Consider the following 24,617-nt stretch of genomic DNA (forward strand, 5'->3'; position numbering starts at 1 on the left):
AGGATGAAAAACGTTCAGAGTTGACTTAGCAGTTAGGCAGTCTCCAGTCCTCCGTAGTAAATTAAATGGCTGGAGCCCATGCTTTTCCAGCGAGAGAAAGAAACATGCCTACACTGTAACAGTATGTGGGGATCACTGAAGCTCGTTTTTAAAGACTTCCCTATTTTTTTTTAAAGCCTGCTCCATTAAAAAAAAAAAGTTCAGGAAATGAAATTCAAATAGGCACAGAATAGGATCATACAGCTGAAAACCTCTATCCACCCTTTTAATTCTTTCAGTGCAGTATCACTGCTCTTAACTGCGTTAGCTTCTATAAAGACGAGGTTGTAACGGTTCTTTGAGACCGGTGTCAACCCTTCCAAAGGCCTCACAGCTATCAGGAATGTGTTCAGGAGACAGAACAGAAGGTGAGGTAGTCAGCCCCGGTGCCACCTCTTGCTACACAAGCGTTGGGTGAATCATTTAATGCAATTGCATATTCTAAGCCCGCTGGATGGCACTCAGCAAAGAAGGAAGGGAAAGAAGGGCAGGGAATGGGAACCTTCTGGATTATTTCAAAGGTAACCGCAGCACTGGGGCTGTCTGAAACTGCCTGTGATCAGCTTCAAAACAGGTCCGTGAGGGTTATCTTTAAGTTGATGCTCTCTGCTGGAGTGCAGCGGATCCAGAAAAGAGGTGTGTGTGTGGGGGGGGTAGTCTGAGCTTATTAGAAACAGAGATCTCCCTGCTGCTCTCTAGGGCCCCGCTTCCTAGCTGGAGTAAGCACCGGGCAGGGAGAGGACGCGATGCGCGGCGCCGTGAGTGCAGCCTCTGGTCAACCGCTTATCCCGCTGGGCACTGCAGGCACAGTTAAAACCCAGGGTACACACAGCTCCCCCACCACCACCACCAGAGCTCCTGCACCCACTCGGTCTCTGTGAAGCAAAGCCAGTGCTGGCTTAGAGCCAAGCTAGGGTCGCCTGAGGGGCTTGGCGCAGAGCGAAGTGACCAGCTTGGATGCTTTCCCTAAGGGGCGGGAAAAAAAAGCGCAGTCTTTGCTGAAGCCCACTCGAATTTCCCTAGGTACTCTCGAACATCACCGTGGGTGCCCACCCAGGGGCAAGCTCACCGAGGGAGGAAAGTGGAGAGGACCAGGGCGAGCGGGGATGTAGTGAAAACGAGTTATCCAGTCTGCAGCAATTGTGGAGGGGGTCCGGGGGCGGGGGGGGGAGGTTGCCCGAAATACGAGCAGGTACTGACACTCAAGGGTAGGGACCCGGGTCAGAGCAACCTGTAGGATTGCTGCGGAGAGCAAACTTGGGTTGGAAGGCAGTGGTCCCCTGGAGCTCCTCCACCCGGCTCCCACCGAGTGGAGCTCAGCACGCGCGGAGAGAAGCAAGCACAACTTGGGAAGCCCACGCCGAAGGTGAGAGTCCCGCTCCTTCTCCGTCCGCTCCCTTTCGCACCGCTGTCCACCCAGCACTTACCTCGGGCAGCCCCGGCCCCCGCTGCCCAGAAACAGAGTCCTAGCCACGGGAGCCACCGGCAACCCCCGCAGCCACCGCCTGCAGCCGCTGTCCCCATGCTCCGAGCTGCGCTCTGGAACCGCTCCTCTTCCACGCCCTGGGAGTCCGCGAGGCACCACGGCGGGGGTCCAATCCTAGTAGGTTCTCCCGGGGACGGGGGTTGTCTGTGCCCAGTCTCTTTTCTCCACCGCCGCTCCCTAGAGCAGCGGAGCGGGGATACCAGATGGGCAGCGGGACGGAGCGCGCGTCCCCATCGCCTCCTGCGGCGCCGCCCGCCGTCGCTACCGCGCGGCCCGCAGCCCCAGCTCCGCTCCTGGTCCGGGACTACCAAGCTGAGCCCCAAGACCGCATCGTTAATGAGCCCCGGGCCCGCCCCTGCTCCGCCCCTTGGAACGGCGGCCAATGAGGTGGCCCGGGGCGGGGCGGAGGGCGGGACCGGGAGCGGGCGGCGCAGGTGAGCTCGCAGCCGCCGCACGTGCGGGCGCCGCCTCCCCGCTGCAGAGGGCCCGCGCGTGCGGGAAGGCGGCGCGCCCGAGCCCAGCGGCCCGAGGCGAGGACGCGCGTCCGCAAGCTGTGCGGAGCAGCCCGGCCTGTTGGAGGCGAGCGCCCAGCGGCAGGATGTGGGCGTCTTGCTTGCTAACTCTGAGCCAGGCAGACAGAGGCTTCCAGGAAAGCACCGTTTTGCACAACTTTGAGTCTCTGCGGCTTCTACTTTTTTTTTTTCCAGCAGTCGTGGAAAGAGAGAGAGTGGAGAGAGAGAGAGAGAGAGAGAGAGAGAGAGAGAGAGAGAGAGAGAGAGAGAGAGAGAGAGAGAGAGAGAGAGAGAGATAAAACAAGAAAAATGACATCATAAGCCATTACTTTCAACTGTGCTAATTATGCCCAAATACGAAAATTAAAGAAGTGGGGAATGAATTGAGGGTCCCTGAGGATGTGTGGGATCAAGGTTTGGTTTTGGTTTTGGTTTTTCGTTTTGTTTTTAAGAAAGCAAAAGCTCATCATTTTTCTTTTTCTGTTATGCTTGTCACTCTGGAATCTCCAAAGTTCTTAAAAGTTGCCTCACTGCTGGTCACTTATATTTTTGTTAATTTCAATCCAGGTCCTGGAAGCTGCCTTTGTAGTAAGTAAAAAGGAAGGCAGGGTGCTCAAACTCTTCAAAGAACAAAGCACTTGTTTAAGTCATTTCCCCTCTATCTTCTCTCCTCCCTTATTAGACTGTTAGATCTTTCTTTAACTGATCTGCCAAGGGCATAGCCATCCCTAATCCTGTTCTCTGTAGTCAGCTACTGGATTCAGAAAAATAATCTCTTTCCGGAGACAGCTGGCTTCCTGTCTAAGGGTCCCACAGTCAAACCACGATTTTTCTCTGCGTAAAAATGCCCCCAGGACTCAGCTAGTGAAAAATGGAGGTCCTTACTTCTTGGGTATTCTCAATGGAGAAGAAAAGCTTGGCTTGAAAGACACCATTGCCAGCTGGGTCCTCAGTGACTACCAACCTCAGTATTAACATACATGCACGTACACCACCACCGCCGCCACCACCACCACCAACAACAACAACAAAAATGAATTTATCTTGCCAAAGTGCTACCTGATCTCAAACACCTCTCTATCGAGAACAAACAGTTTAAGGTAGGGCGATTGTTGCGGATGAAGTAATTGCACTAACTCACTTTCTCTTAAAGAAAAAGAGGATGATAGACAAAGATTGATTACTCAATCAGCACGTAGACCAACCCTCTCTGAGGACACCAGGCTTGTGAATATCAGAAGAAGCAGCAGAGATTTCCTACAGAGCTCTCCAATAACAGGTTTGGGTCCTGGTCAAGAAAACCAAGCTCTGGGGAACTGATACTTCAAAGCAAAGACTAATGTGGGGCTAGCAGGGACTTGCCTGAAAATCACTTTCGGATCTTGGTAAATGAGGGGTTTGTCCTTTCCTTCTAAGAAGGTGAATTGAGAATTAATCTACCAAATATGCTTCACCTGTCTTCCAGAAGCACTCATTCATTGTCTGCCTTTCTGAATGCCTGGCAGTCCTGTTACAAATGAGTATTTCTGTTATGCTGTTAAAGAAAAGAAATGAAAAAGGAAAGGAAAGGAAAGGAAAGCAACGGAAAGAAAAAAAGAAAAGAAAAGAAAGAGAGAAAGAAAGAGAAAGAAAGAAAGAAAGAAAGAAAGAAAGAAAGAAAGAAAGAAAGACTGTTACCTTTCCAAGATTCTATGACCATAGTTAATTCTCACTATTGTCCCCCCAGGGAGCAAACGTAAAATCAGTTTATTCTGGAAGTCTGAAAAATAGATAGGCTAATTTGACATTAATAATTCCAGCCGAAAACAATGAATGAAAGAGTAGAAAAACAAATTACCTTTAAACAAATCCTAGTCTCAAGGAACAGGCCTTCATACATGTTTTTAAAGAAGACACTACAAGGCAGATATATTATCACTATTAGAAGGTAAAGACAGTGAACTTGATTTTAGAAGTAAATTGCCTAAGGCCAATGTAAGAAAATGGCTGTGAAGCAAGAACAAGATCCATTTTGTGTAATTCTAAATTCACAGTGTAAGCACAGGCATGTCTGCTCAGTGAGGTTTATTTAATTATTGGTTGAACAGAAGTTGTACCTTCAGTGTTATCTGGGGTGTTCCACACCCTATATTGTACACTAGATATTAGTTATGCTGTACACGTGAAGTTCCTGCATGAATCCAACTTCAGCTATTTTAAAAGATGTACAGCTGTTACATTTGTATAGATAAGCATAACTATTTCTACAAAACAGATGAGTTTTTGTTGCTCAGGATTAGTTCCCCTGTCCAAGCAGCAACAGCACAGAATGTGAGAACTGGGCCCGATGAGATGAATCGTGGGTGAAAGTAAATGCAACAAGAGCTTGTCCACTTGAGGAATCCAGCAGTGGAAGAAGAGCTCCTGTTCTCCAAAGATGTTCTCTGACATCTACAAGCATGCCTTAAACACTCTTTCACCTGTGTGCATGCATACACACACACACACACACACACACACACACACAAACACATGCACACACCATGCTTACATACACACACTAAGATGAGAGAGAGAGAGAGAGAGAGAGAGAGAGAGAGAGAGAGAGAGAGAGAGAAGAGGCAGAAAAAAAAACTAGCCTGAGAATCTGAACACAGGGGACTCAGCCTCAGACTGTCAAGAGCTGGCTACCTGGCTTAGGGCAAAGCATGCCTTCCTGCCTTTTCTATTGCAAACTGGTAGAAATTGACTAAATTTTACAACCAACTGCATTTAAAAATCATCAGTTTCTAACTCTGGCATATCATGACTTTGAATACAAGTTACTCAACTGCATTGAAAATTATGTTGTATCTTCTGGAATCAGAATAATTGCTTAAAAAAATACATTGTGCTCCAGAGAGATTATTTTGGATTATAGCTAAGCTGTAATATTAACTATAACCCAGTATGACTTAATAGGATCAAACTGCTGTAACAAAATACTGAACAGTGATTACATTCTAAATAATAGAAATGTATTTCTCACAGCTATGAATGCTAGAAAACCCAAGATTAAAATGATAGTGGATTAAGAATCTATTGAGGACCCATTTCTTATGGGTCCTGTTACCTCTCACCATCTCAGAGTCTAAAAATGAAGGTAACGACCCTTGTATGAAAGCATTAATCCCATTCGTGAGCACATCAACTTCAACACAATTGGAGGCAATACTTCAACTGAAGTTCCTTCTTACCTGGTGAAGTCTGTGTCAAGCTAACAAACCGTTCTCAGCACATTAGGGAGAGTTCTGTGTGCGTTTGGGAAAACATTACTTAAAAAAAGTCTACTTGGTATAAGTAGCAAACCTCTAAGGAAAGTGAAGATGGACATAGTCGCCTGTGTAAGGGAACCTTCTAAATGATGCAGAAAGAAGATGGAAGGCTTGCAGGGAAAGGATTGCCAAGAATGTGGCCTTCCTTCTTGCTCTCAAGAAATTATTAAATTTATGGAGGTGACTTTATTCTTTAGGAAAGTGGGCATAGGGGTATATTTTTAATGTAGATTACTGAAAAACAACATTAGTAAGGAAAAAAATTACTTTTGACATGAAAGCATTAAAAATGAAGGTGCAATTTCTTGGCTGCTTGAACAGTAGGTTAGTGTCTCTTATGATTAGCATATGACTCATTTAAAACATAAACAAAAGCAAGATGCTGAAACCAGTGAGACCAAGACCTTTGGGCACAGAACATGGAGACAGCTGAAAGGAAGAAAGAGGCTAAAGACCACTGTAAGTTTTCCTGCAAGAAGAGCTGGAAATACTACACAATGTATATCTGTGTTAAAATTTACCTAATCCAGAGGCTTAGTAGGCAATTTGAGTTTTAATGGGTGTTAAAATTAATCTTTCCAAAGGTTTAAAATAAGGTACTTCTCTTAGGCATGGTCAAGTACCAGTTATCTCCTTACATTTGTGATATAATATTGCAGCTTCTTCACTCTTGGACCAGTCCACTGTTTCTGAAGACCCAACTAATATCTATTTCTCGTTCTGCAACTCCTGGATGTTTGTGATAAAAGCCATTGTCTCTATTAATCATACAATTATGCTAATAAATGTGGGGAGACTAAAAATCAAGCGGACGAAAGGGCAACAGCTGGCAACTTCAATTGGTGAACTTGGCAAAGCAATTAATTGAGATATTTTACACATTTCCTCCGGGAATGCTGCATGCCAGTCATTTCCCAGGACAGTCTTGTTCAGGCAGAGCAGCACGTTTCAGAAATGTGTGCAACTTGCCGCTTGCATGCTGCATGCTGTCATTTATTCAGCACTGTGTGCTCTCAGCCTGCACCTGATTCATGAACATGCTGGAAAGCTGAGGAGAGAAACTGGAGTTAAAAGCTGTGATCAGTTCACATGGGATGTTCTGTCTGTGTACAATAATCCAGGTTAACAACCTTCCCTGTAAAAGGCAATATGGGGTCGTTTGTTAAGTAAACTCTCTCTCTCACAGACAGAATTAGAGAAGTCTATTTTAGAGAGTGGGCTATGAAGCAGCAATAAAGTGCAAAAATCCAATACATTTGTTTAAAAAGGGCACCAGGGCACCAAGATAAGACTCCAACTAAACAGGTTTTTCCTGACACTGCACATGTGCCTTCCTATTTGAACCCTGGAAATCCTTCCTGAGCACCAGCCTCCCAGAAATTCAGGTCCAGCAGCTGACGCGGACGAAAGAAAAGAACTTAAAAATAATAACAAGCACACAAGTCTCTGGCAGTAAAATTAATGTCTTAGTGCTTTCAAAATAATAAACTTTGATTAAAAAAGACAGTACCTGTTAGCTCATAACAGATGCAGCCTTTGATGTCAAAGGAGCCGGCAACCTTTGCGCGATATGACTTTGGCCTTTTGTATCAGAAATGCGACAATTTCCACATCTCATCACTTGGTGGCCTCTGTGGCAGCTCAGGAGGAACAGCAGACACCATGACTTGCTGGAAGGAAACTGAGCAGGATTCTTACAGTTAAACAGAAGCAAGCAAAGCTGGTTGATGTCCATGGTTATGTCGGGTTCTTACTCCTTGGTTCTGTCTTTCTCTGCTCCATCTCCATTCCACCCTGGGGTATCATTGGGTCACTCACTCAATCTTTTATCAGTCTTTCTTGATCTCTTCTACTGCCGCTATGTCTCCTGGTGGATAGTTGGGAAAAGAAAAGTTAATTGATAAAATGTATCAATAATTGTCACTTTAATTTATAATTCAAATATAACACAGAACATGAAGAGCTAAAACTACATGGCTTTATTAATCCTCCACTTGCCACACTGTCATCTCCAGGTGTAAGGGTGAAGGTCTAAGGAGATGATGGCTCTGCAGGTTTTTATTCTGAAACACAAACACATGTTAAAAATATAAAAAGCTGGTCAATGTCACATTCCCAAGGTCTCCATTCCTTCACTAATAGCAAGTAACCTGGGGGTCATTACCTGAAGTCAACCAATTAAAACAGGCTATTGGGATAAAGACAAGGTTAGGTATTCAATTTCCAGTATATGAACATAGAGAGGCCCAGTGATTGTGTCTTACAGTAAAACTTTACAGTCCATCTTACCCTAGACCAAAGACTGAAGAATTAATGTCTACCAGACTGAGTTTTAATATTAAATTTGAAGAAAGAGTAGACTATGGTTTGTTTAATATGAATAAACAAAGAGAGCATTATAAATATAAATAAATAATAAATTTGAACATAAAAATAACGTACAGCAATATTTGGAACAAAATACAGCAAATAGTGTGGTCCATACAAATATAGGAAGCAGCCTGTACCATCATCAGAATATAACATGCTCTACTCACTGCATGAACTTGTAAATATGCCATTTGGAAAGTACCAAGAGAACAATAAAATAGGTTTCCTGGAATGTGAAGGTGATATACACTCCTTTTCATTTACAACCCTTTCCTTATACATCCCTTCCCATTTTACAGCCCTTTCTGTATACAACCCTTTCCTTTCACATCTTTTCCCACATATATCCATTTCCATATACATCTCTTTCCATATACACCCCTTTCCTTAAGCATCCCTTTCCATATATAACCCTTCCCATTCGGTTATGGTTTTTTTCCCCCTTTCTCTTCTCTTGAGTTGATTTCTATTCTGAATTAAGACATTGTAAGATACTACCCAAGACCCAGAGAAGATACATCCTTCATAGACTCTTTAAAGTGGTATTTAATACCTGTTACATGGTTAGTAATTGAAAATTTGCAAGTAGAAGATGCTAATTTAACAAACAAAATCCATTTCCAGATTTTAAGTAAAGCTTTTGCTTTTTTTGCCACTAGCTTAAACCTGTTCCTCTTCCTCTATAAGTAGAGTGAGAAAAAAATGCAATTTCCTATGTCTTTAAGGATCAGGCAATATATTTAAAAAGCATTCATTAGTAAATGTCTGGCATGAATTTTGAAAGAAGAAAGAACTACTTTACAAGTTAAGTAGCATTTTCCTGAAAATAAAAATTATGAGACTTTCCTTTGTAATTTTATTCAACCACATATTCTGCTCATGTTGTCAGATATAAGGATTTCTTAACCCCAACAGAAGTATAAGCTTTAGATACAGCTAGTCTGGCTCCAGAACATAGGTGATAGGGTTCGCTGAAAGGGCATGGTCATCAGTCTCTGGAGAGAAGATGATTCACAGAAAGCAACAGTGAAATTCTTTTGTTTCCCATATGTTTATAAACACATAAAGAAACATGTATTTAGTAGCTGTATCATTTATTATATATATACATAAAAAGTCTAGATACAGACATATGTGCACATAACTGGCGTGTGCTTTTGTGTGTGTAAACCAAGAGAACTGAGATATTTGAATGTATCTTCAAAAACTCTAGGCATAGGGATATGACTTCTAAACAACATGATACATTTACTCTGCTCCTTAGTATATGGAGACTTTGACGCTTAACATGGAGGAATGAGGGAGCACACATTAAAAAAAAAGAATATCAAACGTTTGTTATCTGACTCAAAATCAAGATGGCTAGAAAGCAAGTTCTAAATAAGAGGTGATCTGTAGGCATTCTGGACTCTGGCCAGTAGAAGGTGAGACTGTGAGTCACGCAATGCCACAGGGAATAAATGCTACAGTACCTGACAACATATACAGACAGGTCTCTGGCTTTAACCAGAGACTGGGGACAGAATTATCCAGGTTGAGGGTGGAGCCTGCTAGTTAGGGAAACAGGAATCAGAAGGTTATCACCTTGTCACTGTAAGGCAGCACCAACCACACAGTGCCTTAAGGTCCAAGTATAATGTTCTACAGTAATATACCAACATGGCAGGACTGAAATGGCCCACCTATGGCCTAGTTTTACACTTGAGGCCTTGGTATAAAATGGAGGAACTGCTAATTTGCAAAGAGGAGAAAGTTACTGACATCGGGCGCAGAGAATAGAGGTGGGGCATATAAAAGGAGCTTCAGACCTGAAAATAGCAATACTAATCAATATTCTAGGACACTTCAATATAACGCTTAAAAATAGATTAAAATTAAGGCAGCATCTGAGTGCCAATTCACATCATATGAGAAAACAGGTCTTTGAAGATTTACTTGGAATGTTCTAAAAATGAGAAACTACACTCGTTAAAAGATAAATAAAATGAAGTTAAATAAACTGAAATGAAAGAAATGTAAACATTAGGAAAATGTAGAAATCTTGAGAGTAAATAATATGACCATTGAAACAAATAGCACAAGGCTCAAACCTGTTAAAAATGAAGAGAGAAATAGTTCATTAGAATATAGGAAAGCGCAAGTACACTTTTACACACGTAAGAGAACTAAGCATCTTTGAAAATAAATTATTAAGATGCTCTGAAACACATCCAAAGAGGTAATGAAAAAGGAATTTTAGAGAAATAAATTTTAGAGTGTACAAGTGGGAAATTTTATATTATTAAAGCTGAGATATTTATACTGCAAAAGGTGTGCTCAAATTACTAGATAAAGTACATAGCAAAAGAATCACATATTGACACAGCAATAGAAAGGATTATTAATCATCAACTTCTTTTTGCAATACATGTTACCTTTAAAATAAGAAATGACAACAGATTCTTTTCATTGTCCTTACATAGATGTTTAAAGCTCATGGAGTGATGTCATTAGAGTACTTGTATAAAACAGCTATACCAGGAAAGGGGAGGAGGTCCTTGGAAAGGGGCAGGGAGAAGCTGAGGGAGGGAGGATGGGATTGGGAGGGAATAAGGGAGCAGGATACAGCTGGGATACAGAGTTAATAAAATGTAACTAATAATAATAAACAATAAAAAATAAAAATAAAAAAGAAATTAAGATAAATAAATAAATAAATAAAACAGCTATACCAATATAAAATTAATCTGACTAAACCTAAGGTAAAAATGTTAAAATACTTTTCACCCATAAAAGATTGAGTTTCTTTACCAAATGTAAATTAAAGTATTATTAATATAAGTAATACTTTATGGCTTATATCAAATTATGGAAAAACAACAGCAAACTAGAAAAATATATAAATTTTCATATGCCTAGTTTCAAGATTTAAAAATATAATAGTTGTACACCTAAAGAAGCTAAGCAAGATGGAGGACCCTGGGTAAGATGCTTAATCCTCATTCAAAAAGGCAAATGGGATGGACATCAGAAGAGGCAGAAAACAGGGAACAGGCCAGGAGCCTACTACAGAGGGCCTCTGAAAGACTCTACCCAGCAGGGGATTAAAGCAGATGCTGAGACTCCTAGTCAAACTTTGGGCAAAGTGCAGGGACTCTTATGAAAGAAGGTGAGATAAAAGACCTGGAGGGGACGGGAGCTCCACAAGGAGAGCAACAGAACCAAAAAATCTGGGGTCTTTTCTGAGACTGATATTTCAACCAATAACCAGACATGGAGATAACCTAGAACCCCTGCACAGATGTAGCCCATGGCAGCTTAATATCCAAGCGGTTACCCTAGTAAAGGGAACATGGGCTGTCTCAGATATGAACTCAGTGGCTGGCTCTTTGATCACCTCCCTTTAGGGGAGAATAGCCTTATTAGACCACAGAGAAAGACAATGCAGCCAGTCCTGATGAGAACTGATATACTAGGGTCAAATGGAAGGGGAGGAGTACCTCACCTGTCAGTGGACTTGGGGAGGTGCATGAGAGGAGATGAGGGAGGGTGGGAGTGGGAGGGGATTAGCTAGGAAGCTACAGCTGGGATACAAAGTGAATAAATTGTAATTAATAAAAAATAAATTTTAAAAATATGTATATTATTTGTGATTATGAATTGATTTAATGGCATGACAGATAAAGTGATGGAAATGATAGATCTCAAGAAATAGGCAGAATGAATACAGAGAAAAAAGCAAACAGGAAGAGATAGAACTGTTTTTGAGTGGTCTAAATTTAGAATTTTAATATAAGTGAAAAGTAGGTTTTAAATGTGTCGTGGTTGAAGAGATGATAGTTGAAATGTTTCCATAATCTCTGGACCTCAGTAAGAACATTCAAAAGTTGCCGTAAGCATAAAGCATGACAGAAAAGCAAAACATATGTAAGACTAAAAGGAAGGCTGTTGAGAAAAACAATGAACAAAAATTATTTTTAAAGAAATGGAATAAAATGCAAAAACAGACATGCTGCTGACATCTCCACTGAATGATGAGAGCCATAGACAACAGAAAAGCTTGAGCCAAAGAGGAAAATGTTTCAAGAGATGTAGCTTTCCTCATATGGCAAACAGAGATGATGGTAACACACAAAAGAGAAATGATTGGCACTGTGTAAAGAGACAGACAAAAACAGAAGAAAAACAATGGAAAACTGATATAGTTAATACTTATTAGCATAAAGGTTGAGTCTGTACAACAACAAGAATTGCATGTCTCTCATACAGATAATTTCACAAACTTTTTAATTTAATTTATATATTTATTTATTACAATTTATTCACTTTGTATCTCCTCTGTAGTCCTTTCCTTGTCTCCTCCCAGTATTTCTTTTTTCTTTAATTCTTTATTAATTACACTTTATTCACTTTGTATCCCCCCTGTGGTTCCCTCCCTCCTCCTGTCCCAATCCCTCCCTTCCTCCACGCTCTGCATGCATGCCCCTCCCCAAGTCCACTGATATGGGAGGTCTTCTTTTCCCTCCTTCTGATCCTAGTCAATTAGGTTTCATCAGGAGTGGCAGCATTGTCTTCTTCTTTTAAAAATATCTAATGTATCCCTTGGTGTGAAAATAGAGATTACCTTTGGTAAAAATGAAGGAACAGTGAATAAGAACAGTAGTAGGAAATGTTTTGTTTTGAGTCATAACTTTCTGGGTCTATTCAAATGGTGAGAAATTACTCCACCATGCAATGTCTGTTGGTTTTCAATACACAAATTATACGTACTACAATGGATCTTTTAGAAGTTATATAAAAACATCATATCAAATAATGTTCAGGTGGGGAATTTTTGAGAATTCACACAATAGAAACTTGCGTTTTTTGAACAATGATGTTTCTGCACATTCATAAAAAAAAGTGAAATAATTTTACAAAAAAATTTAATTATCAAAACACCCAGGAAAACACACACAGATAATACACATAGTAACAAATTTTATCGATCAAATAATATTCAATAATTACAGCTGAGAAAACAATCACATTACAATTTTATGATATTTTACTTATAATCAAATACAATTCAACAATAAAGATAATATAAGGGAAATGGAAATCTTCATATTTACTGATGGGAGTATGATATGACAAACTTGTAAAAAGTTTTGAAATATTTATTGTGTCTCTGTACTTTAATAAATTTATTTTATAAGACTAAAAGTAAATGGATCAACATAATTTATACGAAACTTTCACTGATGTTTTTTGTTTTTTTTGTTTGTTTGTGTTTTGTAGATGTATGTATGTGACCAGGCTGGCTTTGAAAATACAAAGATCTTGGATCTGCCTGTTTCTGCTTCCTGAGTGCTTTTGTATTTTATTAGACTAAGCTATTGTATGGGCTTTGGTCACAGTCTCATCTTTTGATGGCCAAGACCCCAAGATATTCAATTGCATTAAGAAGGAGATACACACAGATATATCATCACCCCGCATCAACTGCAGGACAAGATCTAGCAAGCTCTTGGTACTGAAGACCACTACTGTGGGTCTGCTCTCTTCTGTCACTGAGAAAAAAAAATCTTGATCCAAACAGTGGTAATCCTCATGCAGAAAGGCAAAGGGGATGGATATCAAAACAGGAAGAAAATAGGCAACAGGACAAGGAACTACCACAGAGGGTCTCTTAAAGACTCTACGCAACAAGGTATTGAAGGAGATGCTGAGACTCATAGCCAAACTTTGCGCAGAGAGAAGGGAATCTAATGAAAGAAGTGGGAAATAGGAAGACCTGGAGGAGAGAGGCAACTCACAAGAACAACAGATCCAAAACTTCTGGGCACAGGGGTCTTGGTTGGAGACTAATACTCCAACCAAGGACCTTGCATGGAGATAACCTAGAACCCCTAGGTCCCTTGCACAGTTGTAGCCCATGGCAGCTCAGTCTCCAAGTGGTTTCCCTGCTAATGGGAACAGGACCTGTCTCTAATATGAACTCAGTGGCTGGCTCTTTGATCACCTCCCCCTGATGGAGGAGCAGCCTTACCAGGTCACACAGGAAAACAATGCAACCAGCAAGATGAGAGCTGATAGGCTAGGGTCAGAGGGAATGAAGGAGGAGCTCCCCTACCTGTGGACTTGGGCAGGGGTATGGGAGGAGATGAGGGAGGGAGGGTGGAATTGGGATGGGTTGAGGGAGGCGGCTTCAGCTGGGATACAAAGTGAATAAACTGCAATTAATAAACAATGAAATAAAAATTAAAAACATATAAATAAATTTTTAAAAAAGGAAAAGAAAAAAAGAGTTTGTAACCACAAACTATGGCCTGGGATGATGTTGTAGGACAACTGCTTCTGGTAGAAGAAGACACCAACCTTCAACCTTAAACATAAAACAGGTGCCACTTGATCAATAAGGATCAAGAAGTTTAATTGCTACTAGCTAGCAGTCATCTCCAAAGTAATATATATATATATATATATATATATATATATGCAATATTTTACATTTATTTATGACTAAAAATTACTCTACTATAAAAAGTAGGACATTCTTATGATTGACAGTTATTCCAAATGTAGAGCCAACTCCAAATAAAGAAATAAACATCATTCTCATTAGAACTGTGAATGGACTAGAATACAATCACTCTAATTATTCAACAAGATTCTGGTTCACTCAGCCACTGTAACACATTGTTTAGGAAATTAATTATACTTAGCAAAAATGAGACCAGTGAATAAATATAAACTATACTCGTGTGATTTTTTTTCTACTTTGAAAATTCTAGAACTTTCCCTGTCATGGTGGCTCATTCCTGTAATTACAACATTTGGGAGACTGAAGCAGAAAGTCAGCTGCAAGTTTGAGGCCAGTCTGAACTGCATAGTGTGTTTTGAGCTAGCTTTGCTTACAGGGTGATACCCTGCCAAAAAAATAAATGCAGAGAAAGAGAGAAGACAGAAAAGAAAGGAAGTAAGGAATGAAGGAAGGAGGGGAGGGAGGAAGGAAAGCAAGAAAAGAGAGAGTGGGGAAAGAGGGAGGAAGGAGAGGAAAAGGGAATTACAATATTCATCTCTAAACATCCTTAAATATAATTTAAAGACATTGGTTTTATTTATTGCCAAGGTTGTTTTTTTGTTTTTTATTTCAGTGTATTGCCAAGGTTCATTAAAATTAAGAAGAGAATGCAGAGGCTGAAAATAAAGACCTGAGACCAGAAGAGCAAGCTTACTTTGAAACTGTGAATGTCTGAGACAATTTCAGGGAGTCTATAACCTACAGGCTTGAGCTTCACTGCAACCTTTGTATATAGCTGGACAGATAGGGGTCTTCTGAAGGAAAGGAATTTGAATTTAGATCTGCGTGCTAAACCAAGACTTAGAAAACAGGTAAAGGGTCAGTGCCAGTGATGGGTAACTCATTGGTAGCACTGCTGCCATCCTTCCTCCAGACTTGTGGACCCAAGTTTCATCCCCAGCTTCCACATGGTGGAACAGAAGAGCAGGCTCCTGCAGGTTGACAGGCACACATCTGCCATGCCACAGCATGTGCACACACACATAAGAATCAATCAATAAATAAACAAATAAGAAAATACAAATAAAAGAGAGAGTAAAAGAATGAAATAAAATGAATAAACCAAAAAAAAAAAAAAAAGAAGAATACCATGAACTAAGCATTTCACTTCTCAATGAAGAGTTATGGAATAGAGACTGTTCTGGTTTGGCTTTGGGTTTAGGATTTAAAGAAGTTTCTAAGAGGTTAGCAAGCTGGTACAGTGAGCAAAGGCACTAGCCACTAAGCCTGATGAATTGATCTCCTTTATTCCCTGAGTCCCACATGGTAGAAGGAGAGAAATGACTCTTCTAAGTTTTCCTCTCACCTCCATACCTGCTGCAAATCTCTCTCTCTCACACACAGATAGATAGATAGATAGATAGATAGATAGATAGATAGATAGATAGATAGATAGATTTTTGTTTTCAAATTTCTGTAGGAATTGTAAAGCAGAATCCTTTGAATGTAAATTTTATGTGTCTTGTCTGGAAAGCTGATACTTACACTGAAAGAGTTTTTTCGTATAAAGTAAGACACGTTTGCAGCCTGGTATGAAAAATGGCGGGAAATAAACTGTGATTGATAATCACAGCAAAAAACTAAATAATGACAGAAATGGGAGCTTCAGATAATTCTAAATTTTAAATAAGCCTTTGCAGGCATAGTTTATATATGTTTTCTGTTGAATAAAACAAAATTTCATTTTGAGAGAAGTTTGCAGTTGGATTTGGGATGGGAGCTTGTGTCCTCCTCCCCATTCAGTTCCGGGATTCCGTCTGGCTTAGACCTATGCAGGGCCTGCTCAAGCTGCCACAGTCCGAATTCATACGTGCATCGATCCTGCTGTGGCTGAAAGACACTCTTTCCTTGGTGCCCTCCTCCCCTTTACTATTAAAATATTGTCATCTACTCCTCCACAGGGTTCCCTGAGCCCTGAGGGGAGGGAATTGATGGAGACATTCCATTTTGAAATGAGTACTCCAAGGGCTGTTATTCTCTGTACATTGTCCAGTTGCGGGTCTCTGTGTTTGTTCCTGTTAATAATAACAGTAATAGTAATAATATTGTTATTATTATTACTATTAATTATTTCTTCTCTGGCGATGCCTGAGCAAGCAGTGGTCTATGCTTATAGCTGAATTTCATGGGAAGGTATTTTACCTTCTTTTTTTTTTTTATTTTTTTCATATCAGTTACATTTTATTAACTCTGTATCCCAGCCGTGTCCCTCTCCCTCATTCCCTCCCAGTCCCTCCCTCCCTCCCTCATCTCCACCGTGCCCCTTTCCAAGTCCACTGATAGGGGGGACCTCCTCCCCATTCATCTGATCCTGTTTTCCTGTTTTATCAGGTATCTTCAGGACTGGCTGCAAAGCCCTCCTCTGTGGCCTAACAGGACTGCTCCTCCCTTGGTGGTTGGGGGGGTCAAAGAGCCAGTCACTGAGTTCCTGTTAGAAAAAGTCCTTGTTCCCCTCACTTTGGGAAACCAGTTGGTTACTGAGCTACCACAGGCTGCATCTGAGCAGAAGTTCTAGGTTATATCCATACATGGTCCTTCGTTGAATGTCAGTCTCAGAAAAGACCCTGTGCCCAGATATATTTGGTCCTTGTGGAGCTCCTATCCTTTCCCCATCAGACTAACTCCCCTTCTTTCATATGATTCCCTGTACTCTGCCAAAGGTTTGGTCATGAGTCTTTGCTTTGAAAACACTGCTAGTTAGAGTCTTTCAGATGCGCTCAGTAGACTCCTGTCATACATTCAATGCACATCCCATCTGTCTTTCTAAACGAGGATTGATCATCTTACCCCATGTCCGCTCAATTGATTATCTTTTTTAGGTGTATAGATTTCATTATGTTTATCATATCTTATAGGTCTATATAAGTGAGTATATACCATGTTTGTCTTTCTCCTGCTGGGATATTTCACTCAGAATGATCTTTTCTAGATCCCACCATTTGCCTGCAAATTTCATGATTTCCTCCTTTTTGATTGCTGAGTAGTATTCCATTGTGTAAAAATACCACAATTTCTGTATCCATTCCTCAGTTCTGTTAGAAGAAAAAGTGGGGAACAGCCTAGAACTCATTGGCACAGGAGACAACTTCCTGAACAGAACACCAACAACACAGGCTCTAAGAGCAACAATCAATAAATGGGACCTCATGAAACTTAAAAGCTTCTGTAAAGCAAAGGACGCTGTCATCAAAACAAAACGACTGCCTACAGATTGGTAAAGAATCTTCACTAACCCTTTATCTGACAGAGGACTAATATCCAGTATATACAAAGAACTAAAAAAGCTGAAAAGCAGCAAAACAAGTAATCCAATTAAAAAAAATGGGGAACAGAGCTAAACAGAGAATTCTCGACAGAGGAATATCGAATGGCAGAGAAACACTTAAAGAAATGCTCATCCTCATTAGCCATCAGGAAAATGCAAATCAAAACAACCCTGAGATATCACCTTACACCCATGAGAATGGCCAAGATGAAAAACTCAAGTGACAACACATGCTGGAGAGGTTGTGGAGAAAGGGGAACCCTCCTCCACTGCTGGTGGGAATGTAAACTGGTACAACCACTCTGGAAAGCAATCTGGCGCTTTCTAAGACAATTAGGAATAGTGCTTCCTCAAGACCCAGCTATACCACTGCTAGGTATATACCCAAAGTTTGCTCAAGCACACAAAAGGGATACTTGCTCAACCATGTTTATAGCAGCTTTATTTGTAATAGCCAGAACCTGGAAACAACCCAGATGTCCATCAACTGAGGAATGGGTATTTTACCTTCTTTTAGCCAAGCATTAGTATTTGGTTTTTCCCTAAAGTTCATAGCCTATCTACTCTTAGGTTTTTTGGCTGCCCAGGCAGTATCCAGCATGGGTTCCATCTCATGGAGTGGGCCTTAATTCCAATCAATAATGGCTGGTTCGTCCCACAATCTTTGTGCCACTATTGTACCAGCATATCTCCGATGGTCAGTCACCATTTGTAGCTGTTTGCTTTTCTTCTCTGGCAGTGTGCACGCTACCTTTCAGTACCATTAATATTAATAAGCATGGAGGAGAACTCTCTGGAGGCAACAGCTTGATCTCTCCATGTCCAATGCGTTGTGTGCATGTTGTCTTCAGCAATAGGGCCTTACCACCAATTTGTGGGGAGCAACCAATACCCTTGGCAATAGCCTGGGTTGTTTGGGGTTTCCACGGGACCCCTTTTATCAACAATTGATTAGCTATAACACATTTTAGCCACTGGAGTTTTCATTTGGTGATGAGAAATATCTAGTTGGGGCTTTGTTTCCCAAGTTGTTTGGTGGTCCCATTTAGAGTTCTTTCGTGTGTGTGTGTGTGTGTGTGTGTGTGTGTGTGTGTGTGTGTGTATTTAAGTAGCTTCTATAGTGTTAGATTTCCATTTTTGTTCTAGTCTGGTTTGTTTGTTTTTACTTTACTTTATTTTACTATTTTTTTTAAAGATACACATTTGGTTTCTAATGAGAAAGCAAAAGAAAAATGTGGATTTGGAGTGAGTGAGAAAGTAGTTTTGATTTGGGGAGCAGTATGGGGGGGGTTGCCATATCAGAATATACTGTATAGAAAGAAAGCGAGCAGACTGAGTGAGCCAGAATGAACAAGCCAGTAAGCAGCATTTCTCCATGACCACTAGATCAACCCCTGTCTCCTGATTCCTGCCCTGTTTGAGGTCCTGGCCTAACTACCCATGATGATAAGATGGTAAATATTGATATGCAAGTAGAAGCAACATAAACTCTTTCTATTTATCACCAAAACATAAACCTTTCAACTGTATTTAAATAAAGATAATTGAAAACATGGGGCACAAAAAAATAAGGGAAAAATTAAAAAAAAATCAACCACTATATTGACTATGTCACTCAGGAAGGCTGCACAGCTGTATTTTAAAAGAAACATGGCTTGTGTTTTCAATGACCCCAGAATTCAGGACAAATTATTAGATGGGCTGTCTTATACAAACCAGCACACTGGCATTATTCAGAATACATGTGTAGTTAACATGGCTGCCCAAAGCAAATGGAAACAGAAGCATTTCTAAAAGTTGAATAAAAAATAAAGCAGAATACAATTTGTACCGGGAAAATCTTATCTGACTTACCTTGGTGGGCTGTAAAAAGTGAAAAGTACTTCAGAGAATTCTTCCACTGCTGTAGAAGACAAACTTCTGCCTATGTGGTCACTAAGTGGCTGTGAATACTGCCTTTAAAAAGCAGAGCTTAAAATTAGATAAAATGAGTCATTTCAGGGAACTGAAATGGGGAAGGAGAGATAACAGAGGAAGAAAAATAGAGGCGAGCATAAGTGCAAAAGCTGGAAAGTCTGTCCTTACCTGACACTACACTCACCCTCTCCCCAGCTTTATTTGTGAGGATAATTTTATCTGCACAAGAACCACCAAAAATCTTGACAGCTTTGTCCCAACAGTGAAATACAGGGGCCTTATCGGTTGTTGAGGGGCAAACTTTATAGGGATGAATGGGAATGCAGACCAAAGCAAACCCCAGGGAATCAGATGAATAAAGTGAGTAGTAACCTCAGCTATATTGGGCAGAGGACACATTGCATACCTTAATTCAAGACAAGACATCGAACAAAACAAAACAGAAGAAAAATCCCAGACTCTAGAATTAATGTTACTGTTACATAAATGTCCAGTTTAACCCAAACTCATGGAAAGTGAAAACAAATGGAAAATCATGATCTACAATAATAAAAACAAGTCAATGGAGATTGAGTGCTCACAGGGCTTTACTTAGCAGAGGGGGACATCAATGAAATTTGTGAATTTATTCAAAGAACTAAAGAAAAACATGGTTTTAAAAGTAAAGAGGGTGTGAGAGTTTGGCTCTGTAAAGGAGACATTGTATTCCAAGGAAGAAACAAACCTATAGATTTGTATGTTTAGAAACCAGTAAAAATCTAACTAAGAAAATAAAGCTTTGGTAGATAAAACAATACAGTGGGACAGTGAGAGTCTTGTCAGTAAGGGATTTACATGTGAATGCATTCAACCCCAGACCCAGAGCTATTCAACTTAAGATAGCCTACAAGACAGCCTTTTAAAATTAAATGCATACATAAGTTGGAAATGCAAAACAGAGCGCAATGTTTGTGTAGCAGAATAATCAGAAGACATAGGGATGACTATACTTACACGAGGCAATGTAGACTTAAAGTAAAAAAAAAAAAAAACTATAGGAAACAATACAATGAATTTTTCAAGAAAAAAAATTAACCGCTTTGACTTCCTTCTTACTAGCTAGCACAAGGAGAAATAACAATTTTGATAATTTGGCAGAAAGAAGCTGGCATTCAACTTACGCATGGCTACAGAAATAACCTCTGCTCAGTTAGTGTCAGAGTCAAACAAGGCCAAATAAATCTTGCCCAAATGTAAAAATAAATAAATAAATAAATAAATAAATAAGTTATTACCAGTAACTTGACAGAATGGAATTGGTTGCTTTGTACTATCAAGCCGTTATGGAATATTCAATTGTTGTAGCAAAATAACAAGAATAGATAAATCAATAAATGTATCACTCACTGTGAAAATACAGTAATGATTGGTAGAGCCAACGGACAGGTATGGTTTGAAGTGATGTCATAGAGGGGAGAGAAGAGAGACCTTCAGGGCTTCATATGACAAATTATCAACCCAAAATTATGGTATTCTTCATGCCAGGGTGTCTCTCTATGTACTCAAGGTATCTAAGAGGATCCTCAATTGTGGTCATTTTGGAACTTAACAATACATTGCCAAGTTTTTCATTTCACAGATTTCTTTTCCTTGCTGTTAAGTCATGAAAAATTCCAAAATTAGAAAACCAAAAAATGCATCCATAAAATGATTTTGAAGCTTAAAATAGTTGTAGTATTTAAAAAAAAAATATTTCTTATAGTGGACAATCAAAAGTATGTTTGCCTTCTGATGAAGATAGTGGCCTGGAGTGATTTCCAGCTTGGTACTATAGTCCTAAGGGGACATAGGTGGTTCTTTTACATGATATCAAATTAATCTTATGTAAAAGTATACTTCTATCAATTATAGCCATTGACATGAAACATCAGTGTGTTTCCATTAAGAGCTTTACCCTATAATGATATTATTCATAATTTTAGTGCAAGCATGAACTACTATGTGTTCTTATTTTGTATGTCAGGTTGATGTGGTTATCATATTTTAGCTTGGAGCAACTGGGTTGTTAATTTTTGTAACAGTTTTTGTCAAAGGATAAACACAATAGTACGTCATGGCACTTAACTGGGCTACATCTTTTCTTGATAAAGTTGATAAAGTACAGAAAAACAATTTTGAAATTTTAACCAGTTTGTTCTATTTTTTTTTGAAAGCATGATACAGGCAACAGTGCAATCATCTAGGTGTCTTCACAATAGAAATGACACCAATAAGACATGATCAAAAATATAAATATGAGGATAGAATGTCAGATGAAAAGAAACAAGTCAGAGCAGAACCAACTGGTAAAATAATTTAAATAAGTTGTATTATGTGTGCGATTCCACTTCTGAAAAGTGTGAACTACATATCAAGAAACAAGAGATGGGAGGGAGGGAGGAAGCACCGTGGCTAAGAAAATGACCTGTGCACCTCAGATGTTCAGCTAGCACGCTGTCTATATAGACAAGATCCTAAGGTACTGCCAACTTGGAAGAGACTTCAGAGACAAGAAAGAATATTATTTGTGCTGTAGACAAAACATAGTTTGAGCAATAGCACAGAAGCTGCAAATTTCCACTCATCTGCATCTTCCAGTTAGACTAACACAGTTGCTTTTAATCTGCAGAACAAATATGACATTCCTTGAGTAGAAGACATCTGCTTGGTGATATTTTTATCTCCGAATACAGTTATTGAATTACCAGTATGTAATTAAATGATTGCAAAGCATTCCTAGGTACTCAAAAAAAATGAACAATCCAACAAAAAATGCAAGTCTGCTGACTGTCTTACAAAATTCACTGTGTGTGTGTATGCATTCATATTTCTATATATGTATTGTAATATAATATGTATATATGAGAGAGGCAACTCTTTAGCTAGGCTCTTTCTTTTTCCTTCTTTTAGAGAGAGGAAAGCTTTGTCTCAGTGAGAAGTTAAATTAGGACCTCAAAGTAACTAGGGTCACAAATGCCTACTTTGAGTCAAATCATCACTTAGTACTGCCTTTTTTTATTGGTCCCAACTGATGTGCTTTGTATATTTCCCTTCATGATCTCATTATCATGATTCAAATAAGACATGAGGGCAAAGTTCTGACAAAATAATTCATGAGTGTGCATGTGTCTCTGGTGAATAGATACAAATGCTGGTGTAAAGCTTGTCAAAATGATGAATGATCCAAGCAAGAGAAGAGCGGGAAAGAACTGAGTGGTATCACTGTTGAGAAAATTTGCCTTTGGCTATTGTAGGGTTACCCCAGTAGAGGTTCATAATGGGAGTAGGGGTGGACTCTATTCGAATTGAGGTAACAGTCCCTTCCCCCCTCCCCCCGATTACATCTTGGTTATAAGTTCTTCCATAGAAAACGTCTCCACATCTGAACAGTTTCATAAATGACTGCAACACAGTGAAAACTATGTTGATGCTTTTGTATCATGGAGAGAATAGAATGAAATGACAACAGGCACTGTGCAAGTCTTCCTTTTAAACACCAGTCTTCCAGTACTCTAGGTTTCCTGAAGAATCAATTAAAATGCAAGACATTAAAGTAAATATAAGGTGACGACCAGAAAGTTAAAGAAATCAAATACTTGGCAAATTTGAGTTTGTGTTATGTATTGATTTTTCCTTCCTTTTCTTTTTTCTTTCTCTTTTTATCTTTTTCCAGACATGGTTTTCTACCTGTAACCTTGGCTGTCTTGGACTCACTTTGTAGACCAGGATGGCCTTGAACTCACAAAAATATGCTTGTTTCTGTCTCCCTGAGTGCTGGGATTGCAACCATCCACCACCACACCCAGCATAATAATTTTTCTTAATGAAAATACTGAGGCTCATAGCAAAACTTTGGGCAGAGTATCCTAATGGAAGAAGAGGGAGATAGAAAGACCTGGAGGGGACAGGAACTTCACAAGGAGACCAACAGAGCCAAAATACCTGGGTCAAGGGGGTTCTGGCAAAGACTGATACTCCAACCAAGGACCATGCATGGAGAAGACCTAGATGCCCTGCTCAGAGGAAGCCCATAGGTTGCCCAGTTTCCAAGTGGATTCCCTAGTAAGGGAAGCAGGGGCTGTCTCTGACATGAACTCAGTGGACAGCTCTTTGGTCACCCCAACCCGGTGGGATGCAGCCTTGTCAGACCACAGAGGAAAATGATGCAAGCCAGTCTTGATGAGAACAGATAGGCTAGGGTCAGATAGAAGGGGAGGAGGTCCTCCCCTATCAGGGGACTAAGGAAAGGGCAGGAGGGAGAAGAGGGAGGGTGGATAGGACTGGGAGGAGAAGAGGGAGGAAGCTTCAGAGAGGATACGAAGTGAATAAATTGTGATTAATTAATTATCAGTTATTTAATTAATTAAAAATATAAAAAATATTAAAATAGAAAGAAGAAGAGCGCATGCGTGCGCCCGCTTGTTCTTTTCTCTCCTTGGCTGTCTGAAGGCAAGATGGGTCACCAGCAGCTCTACTGGAGTCACCCGCGGAAGTTAGGCCAGGGTTCTAGCTCCTGCTGCGTCTGCTCCAAATGCCGTGGTCTGATCCAGAAATACGGGCTGAACATGTGCCGTCAGTGTTTCCGTCAGTTCGCGAGGACATTGGCTTCATTAAGTTTGACTGAGCGACCTTTAATGGATTATTCCAGGCTGTCTACTCCTGAAATGATCATGCTAGTCTTTGTGCATAAAGAATAAAAAGTGAAGACCTCCAAAAAAATAAATAAATAAAAAAGAAAAAGAAAAACTTATTTAATATGTTTATTTGAAATGCTATGAAGGAACTGTCCAATATAATAATTTACATCCTAAATAATATGGAGAAGATTCTTTAACAAAAAGTTTGCAAATAATTTATTAAAGATGATTGGTGTTTGTCCGAAGAAGTTTGTTCTGTGACGATATAAAATGGATCATCCAAACTACCTGGAGGTACCAATGTAGTTCAGTGGTATACTTGCAGGTATACCATGGGGGTTCAGAACTAGCTATTTTGATGAGAAAGATGGAATCCGTAGATTTGGCTGTGGAATTGACACTTCAGGGTTAAAGAAATCTTCATGGGGGGGGGGTGTCAAGATGGCTCAGAATGTAAAGACTCTGCCAAGCAGGACCCAAGTAGGGCTTACACAGTGGAAGGAGTGAACTTACTTCTGCAAGCTGTCCTCTGACTG

At 40.0% G+C, this 24,617-nt stretch overlaps 1 protein-coding gene and 1 pseudogene across 7 annotated transcripts in view; one reads left to right on the top strand and one right to left on the bottom strand.

Annotated features, from left to right (window-relative positions):
* The window catches only part of Unc5d (unc-5 netrin receptor D), a 547,003-nt gene extending 545,147 nt beyond the window's left edge, over nucleotides 1–1,856 (bottom strand). For 4 of the 7 annotated variants that reach the window (XM_060381571.1, XM_060381568.1, XM_060381570.1 and 1 more), the window contains exon 1: nucleotides 1,467–1,855. In XM_060381571.1, coding sequence (XP_060237554.1) covers nucleotides 1,467–1,563 — 97 coding nt within the window. In that variant the 5' untranslated portion in view covers nucleotides 1,564–1,855. Of the gene's footprint in view, nucleotides 1–1,466 lie in introns of all 7 variants that reach the window. The other 3 variants (XM_060381572.1, XM_060381573.1, XM_060381574.1) reach the window with 2 other exon arrangements.
* Nucleotides 1,857–23,736: 21,880 nt separating this feature from the next.
* Nucleotides 23,737–24,095, top strand: LOC110564788 (small ribosomal subunit protein uS14-like; annotated as a pseudogene).
* Nucleotides 24,096–24,617: the final 522 nt, after the last annotated feature.

This window comes from Meriones unguiculatus, chromosome 4, assembly GCF_030254825.1.
Source record: "Meriones unguiculatus strain TT.TT164.6M chromosome 4, Bangor_MerUng_6.1, whole genome shotgun sequence".
NCBI classification, from domain to species: Eukaryota; Metazoa; Chordata; class Mammalia; order Rodentia; family Muridae; genus Meriones; species Meriones unguiculatus.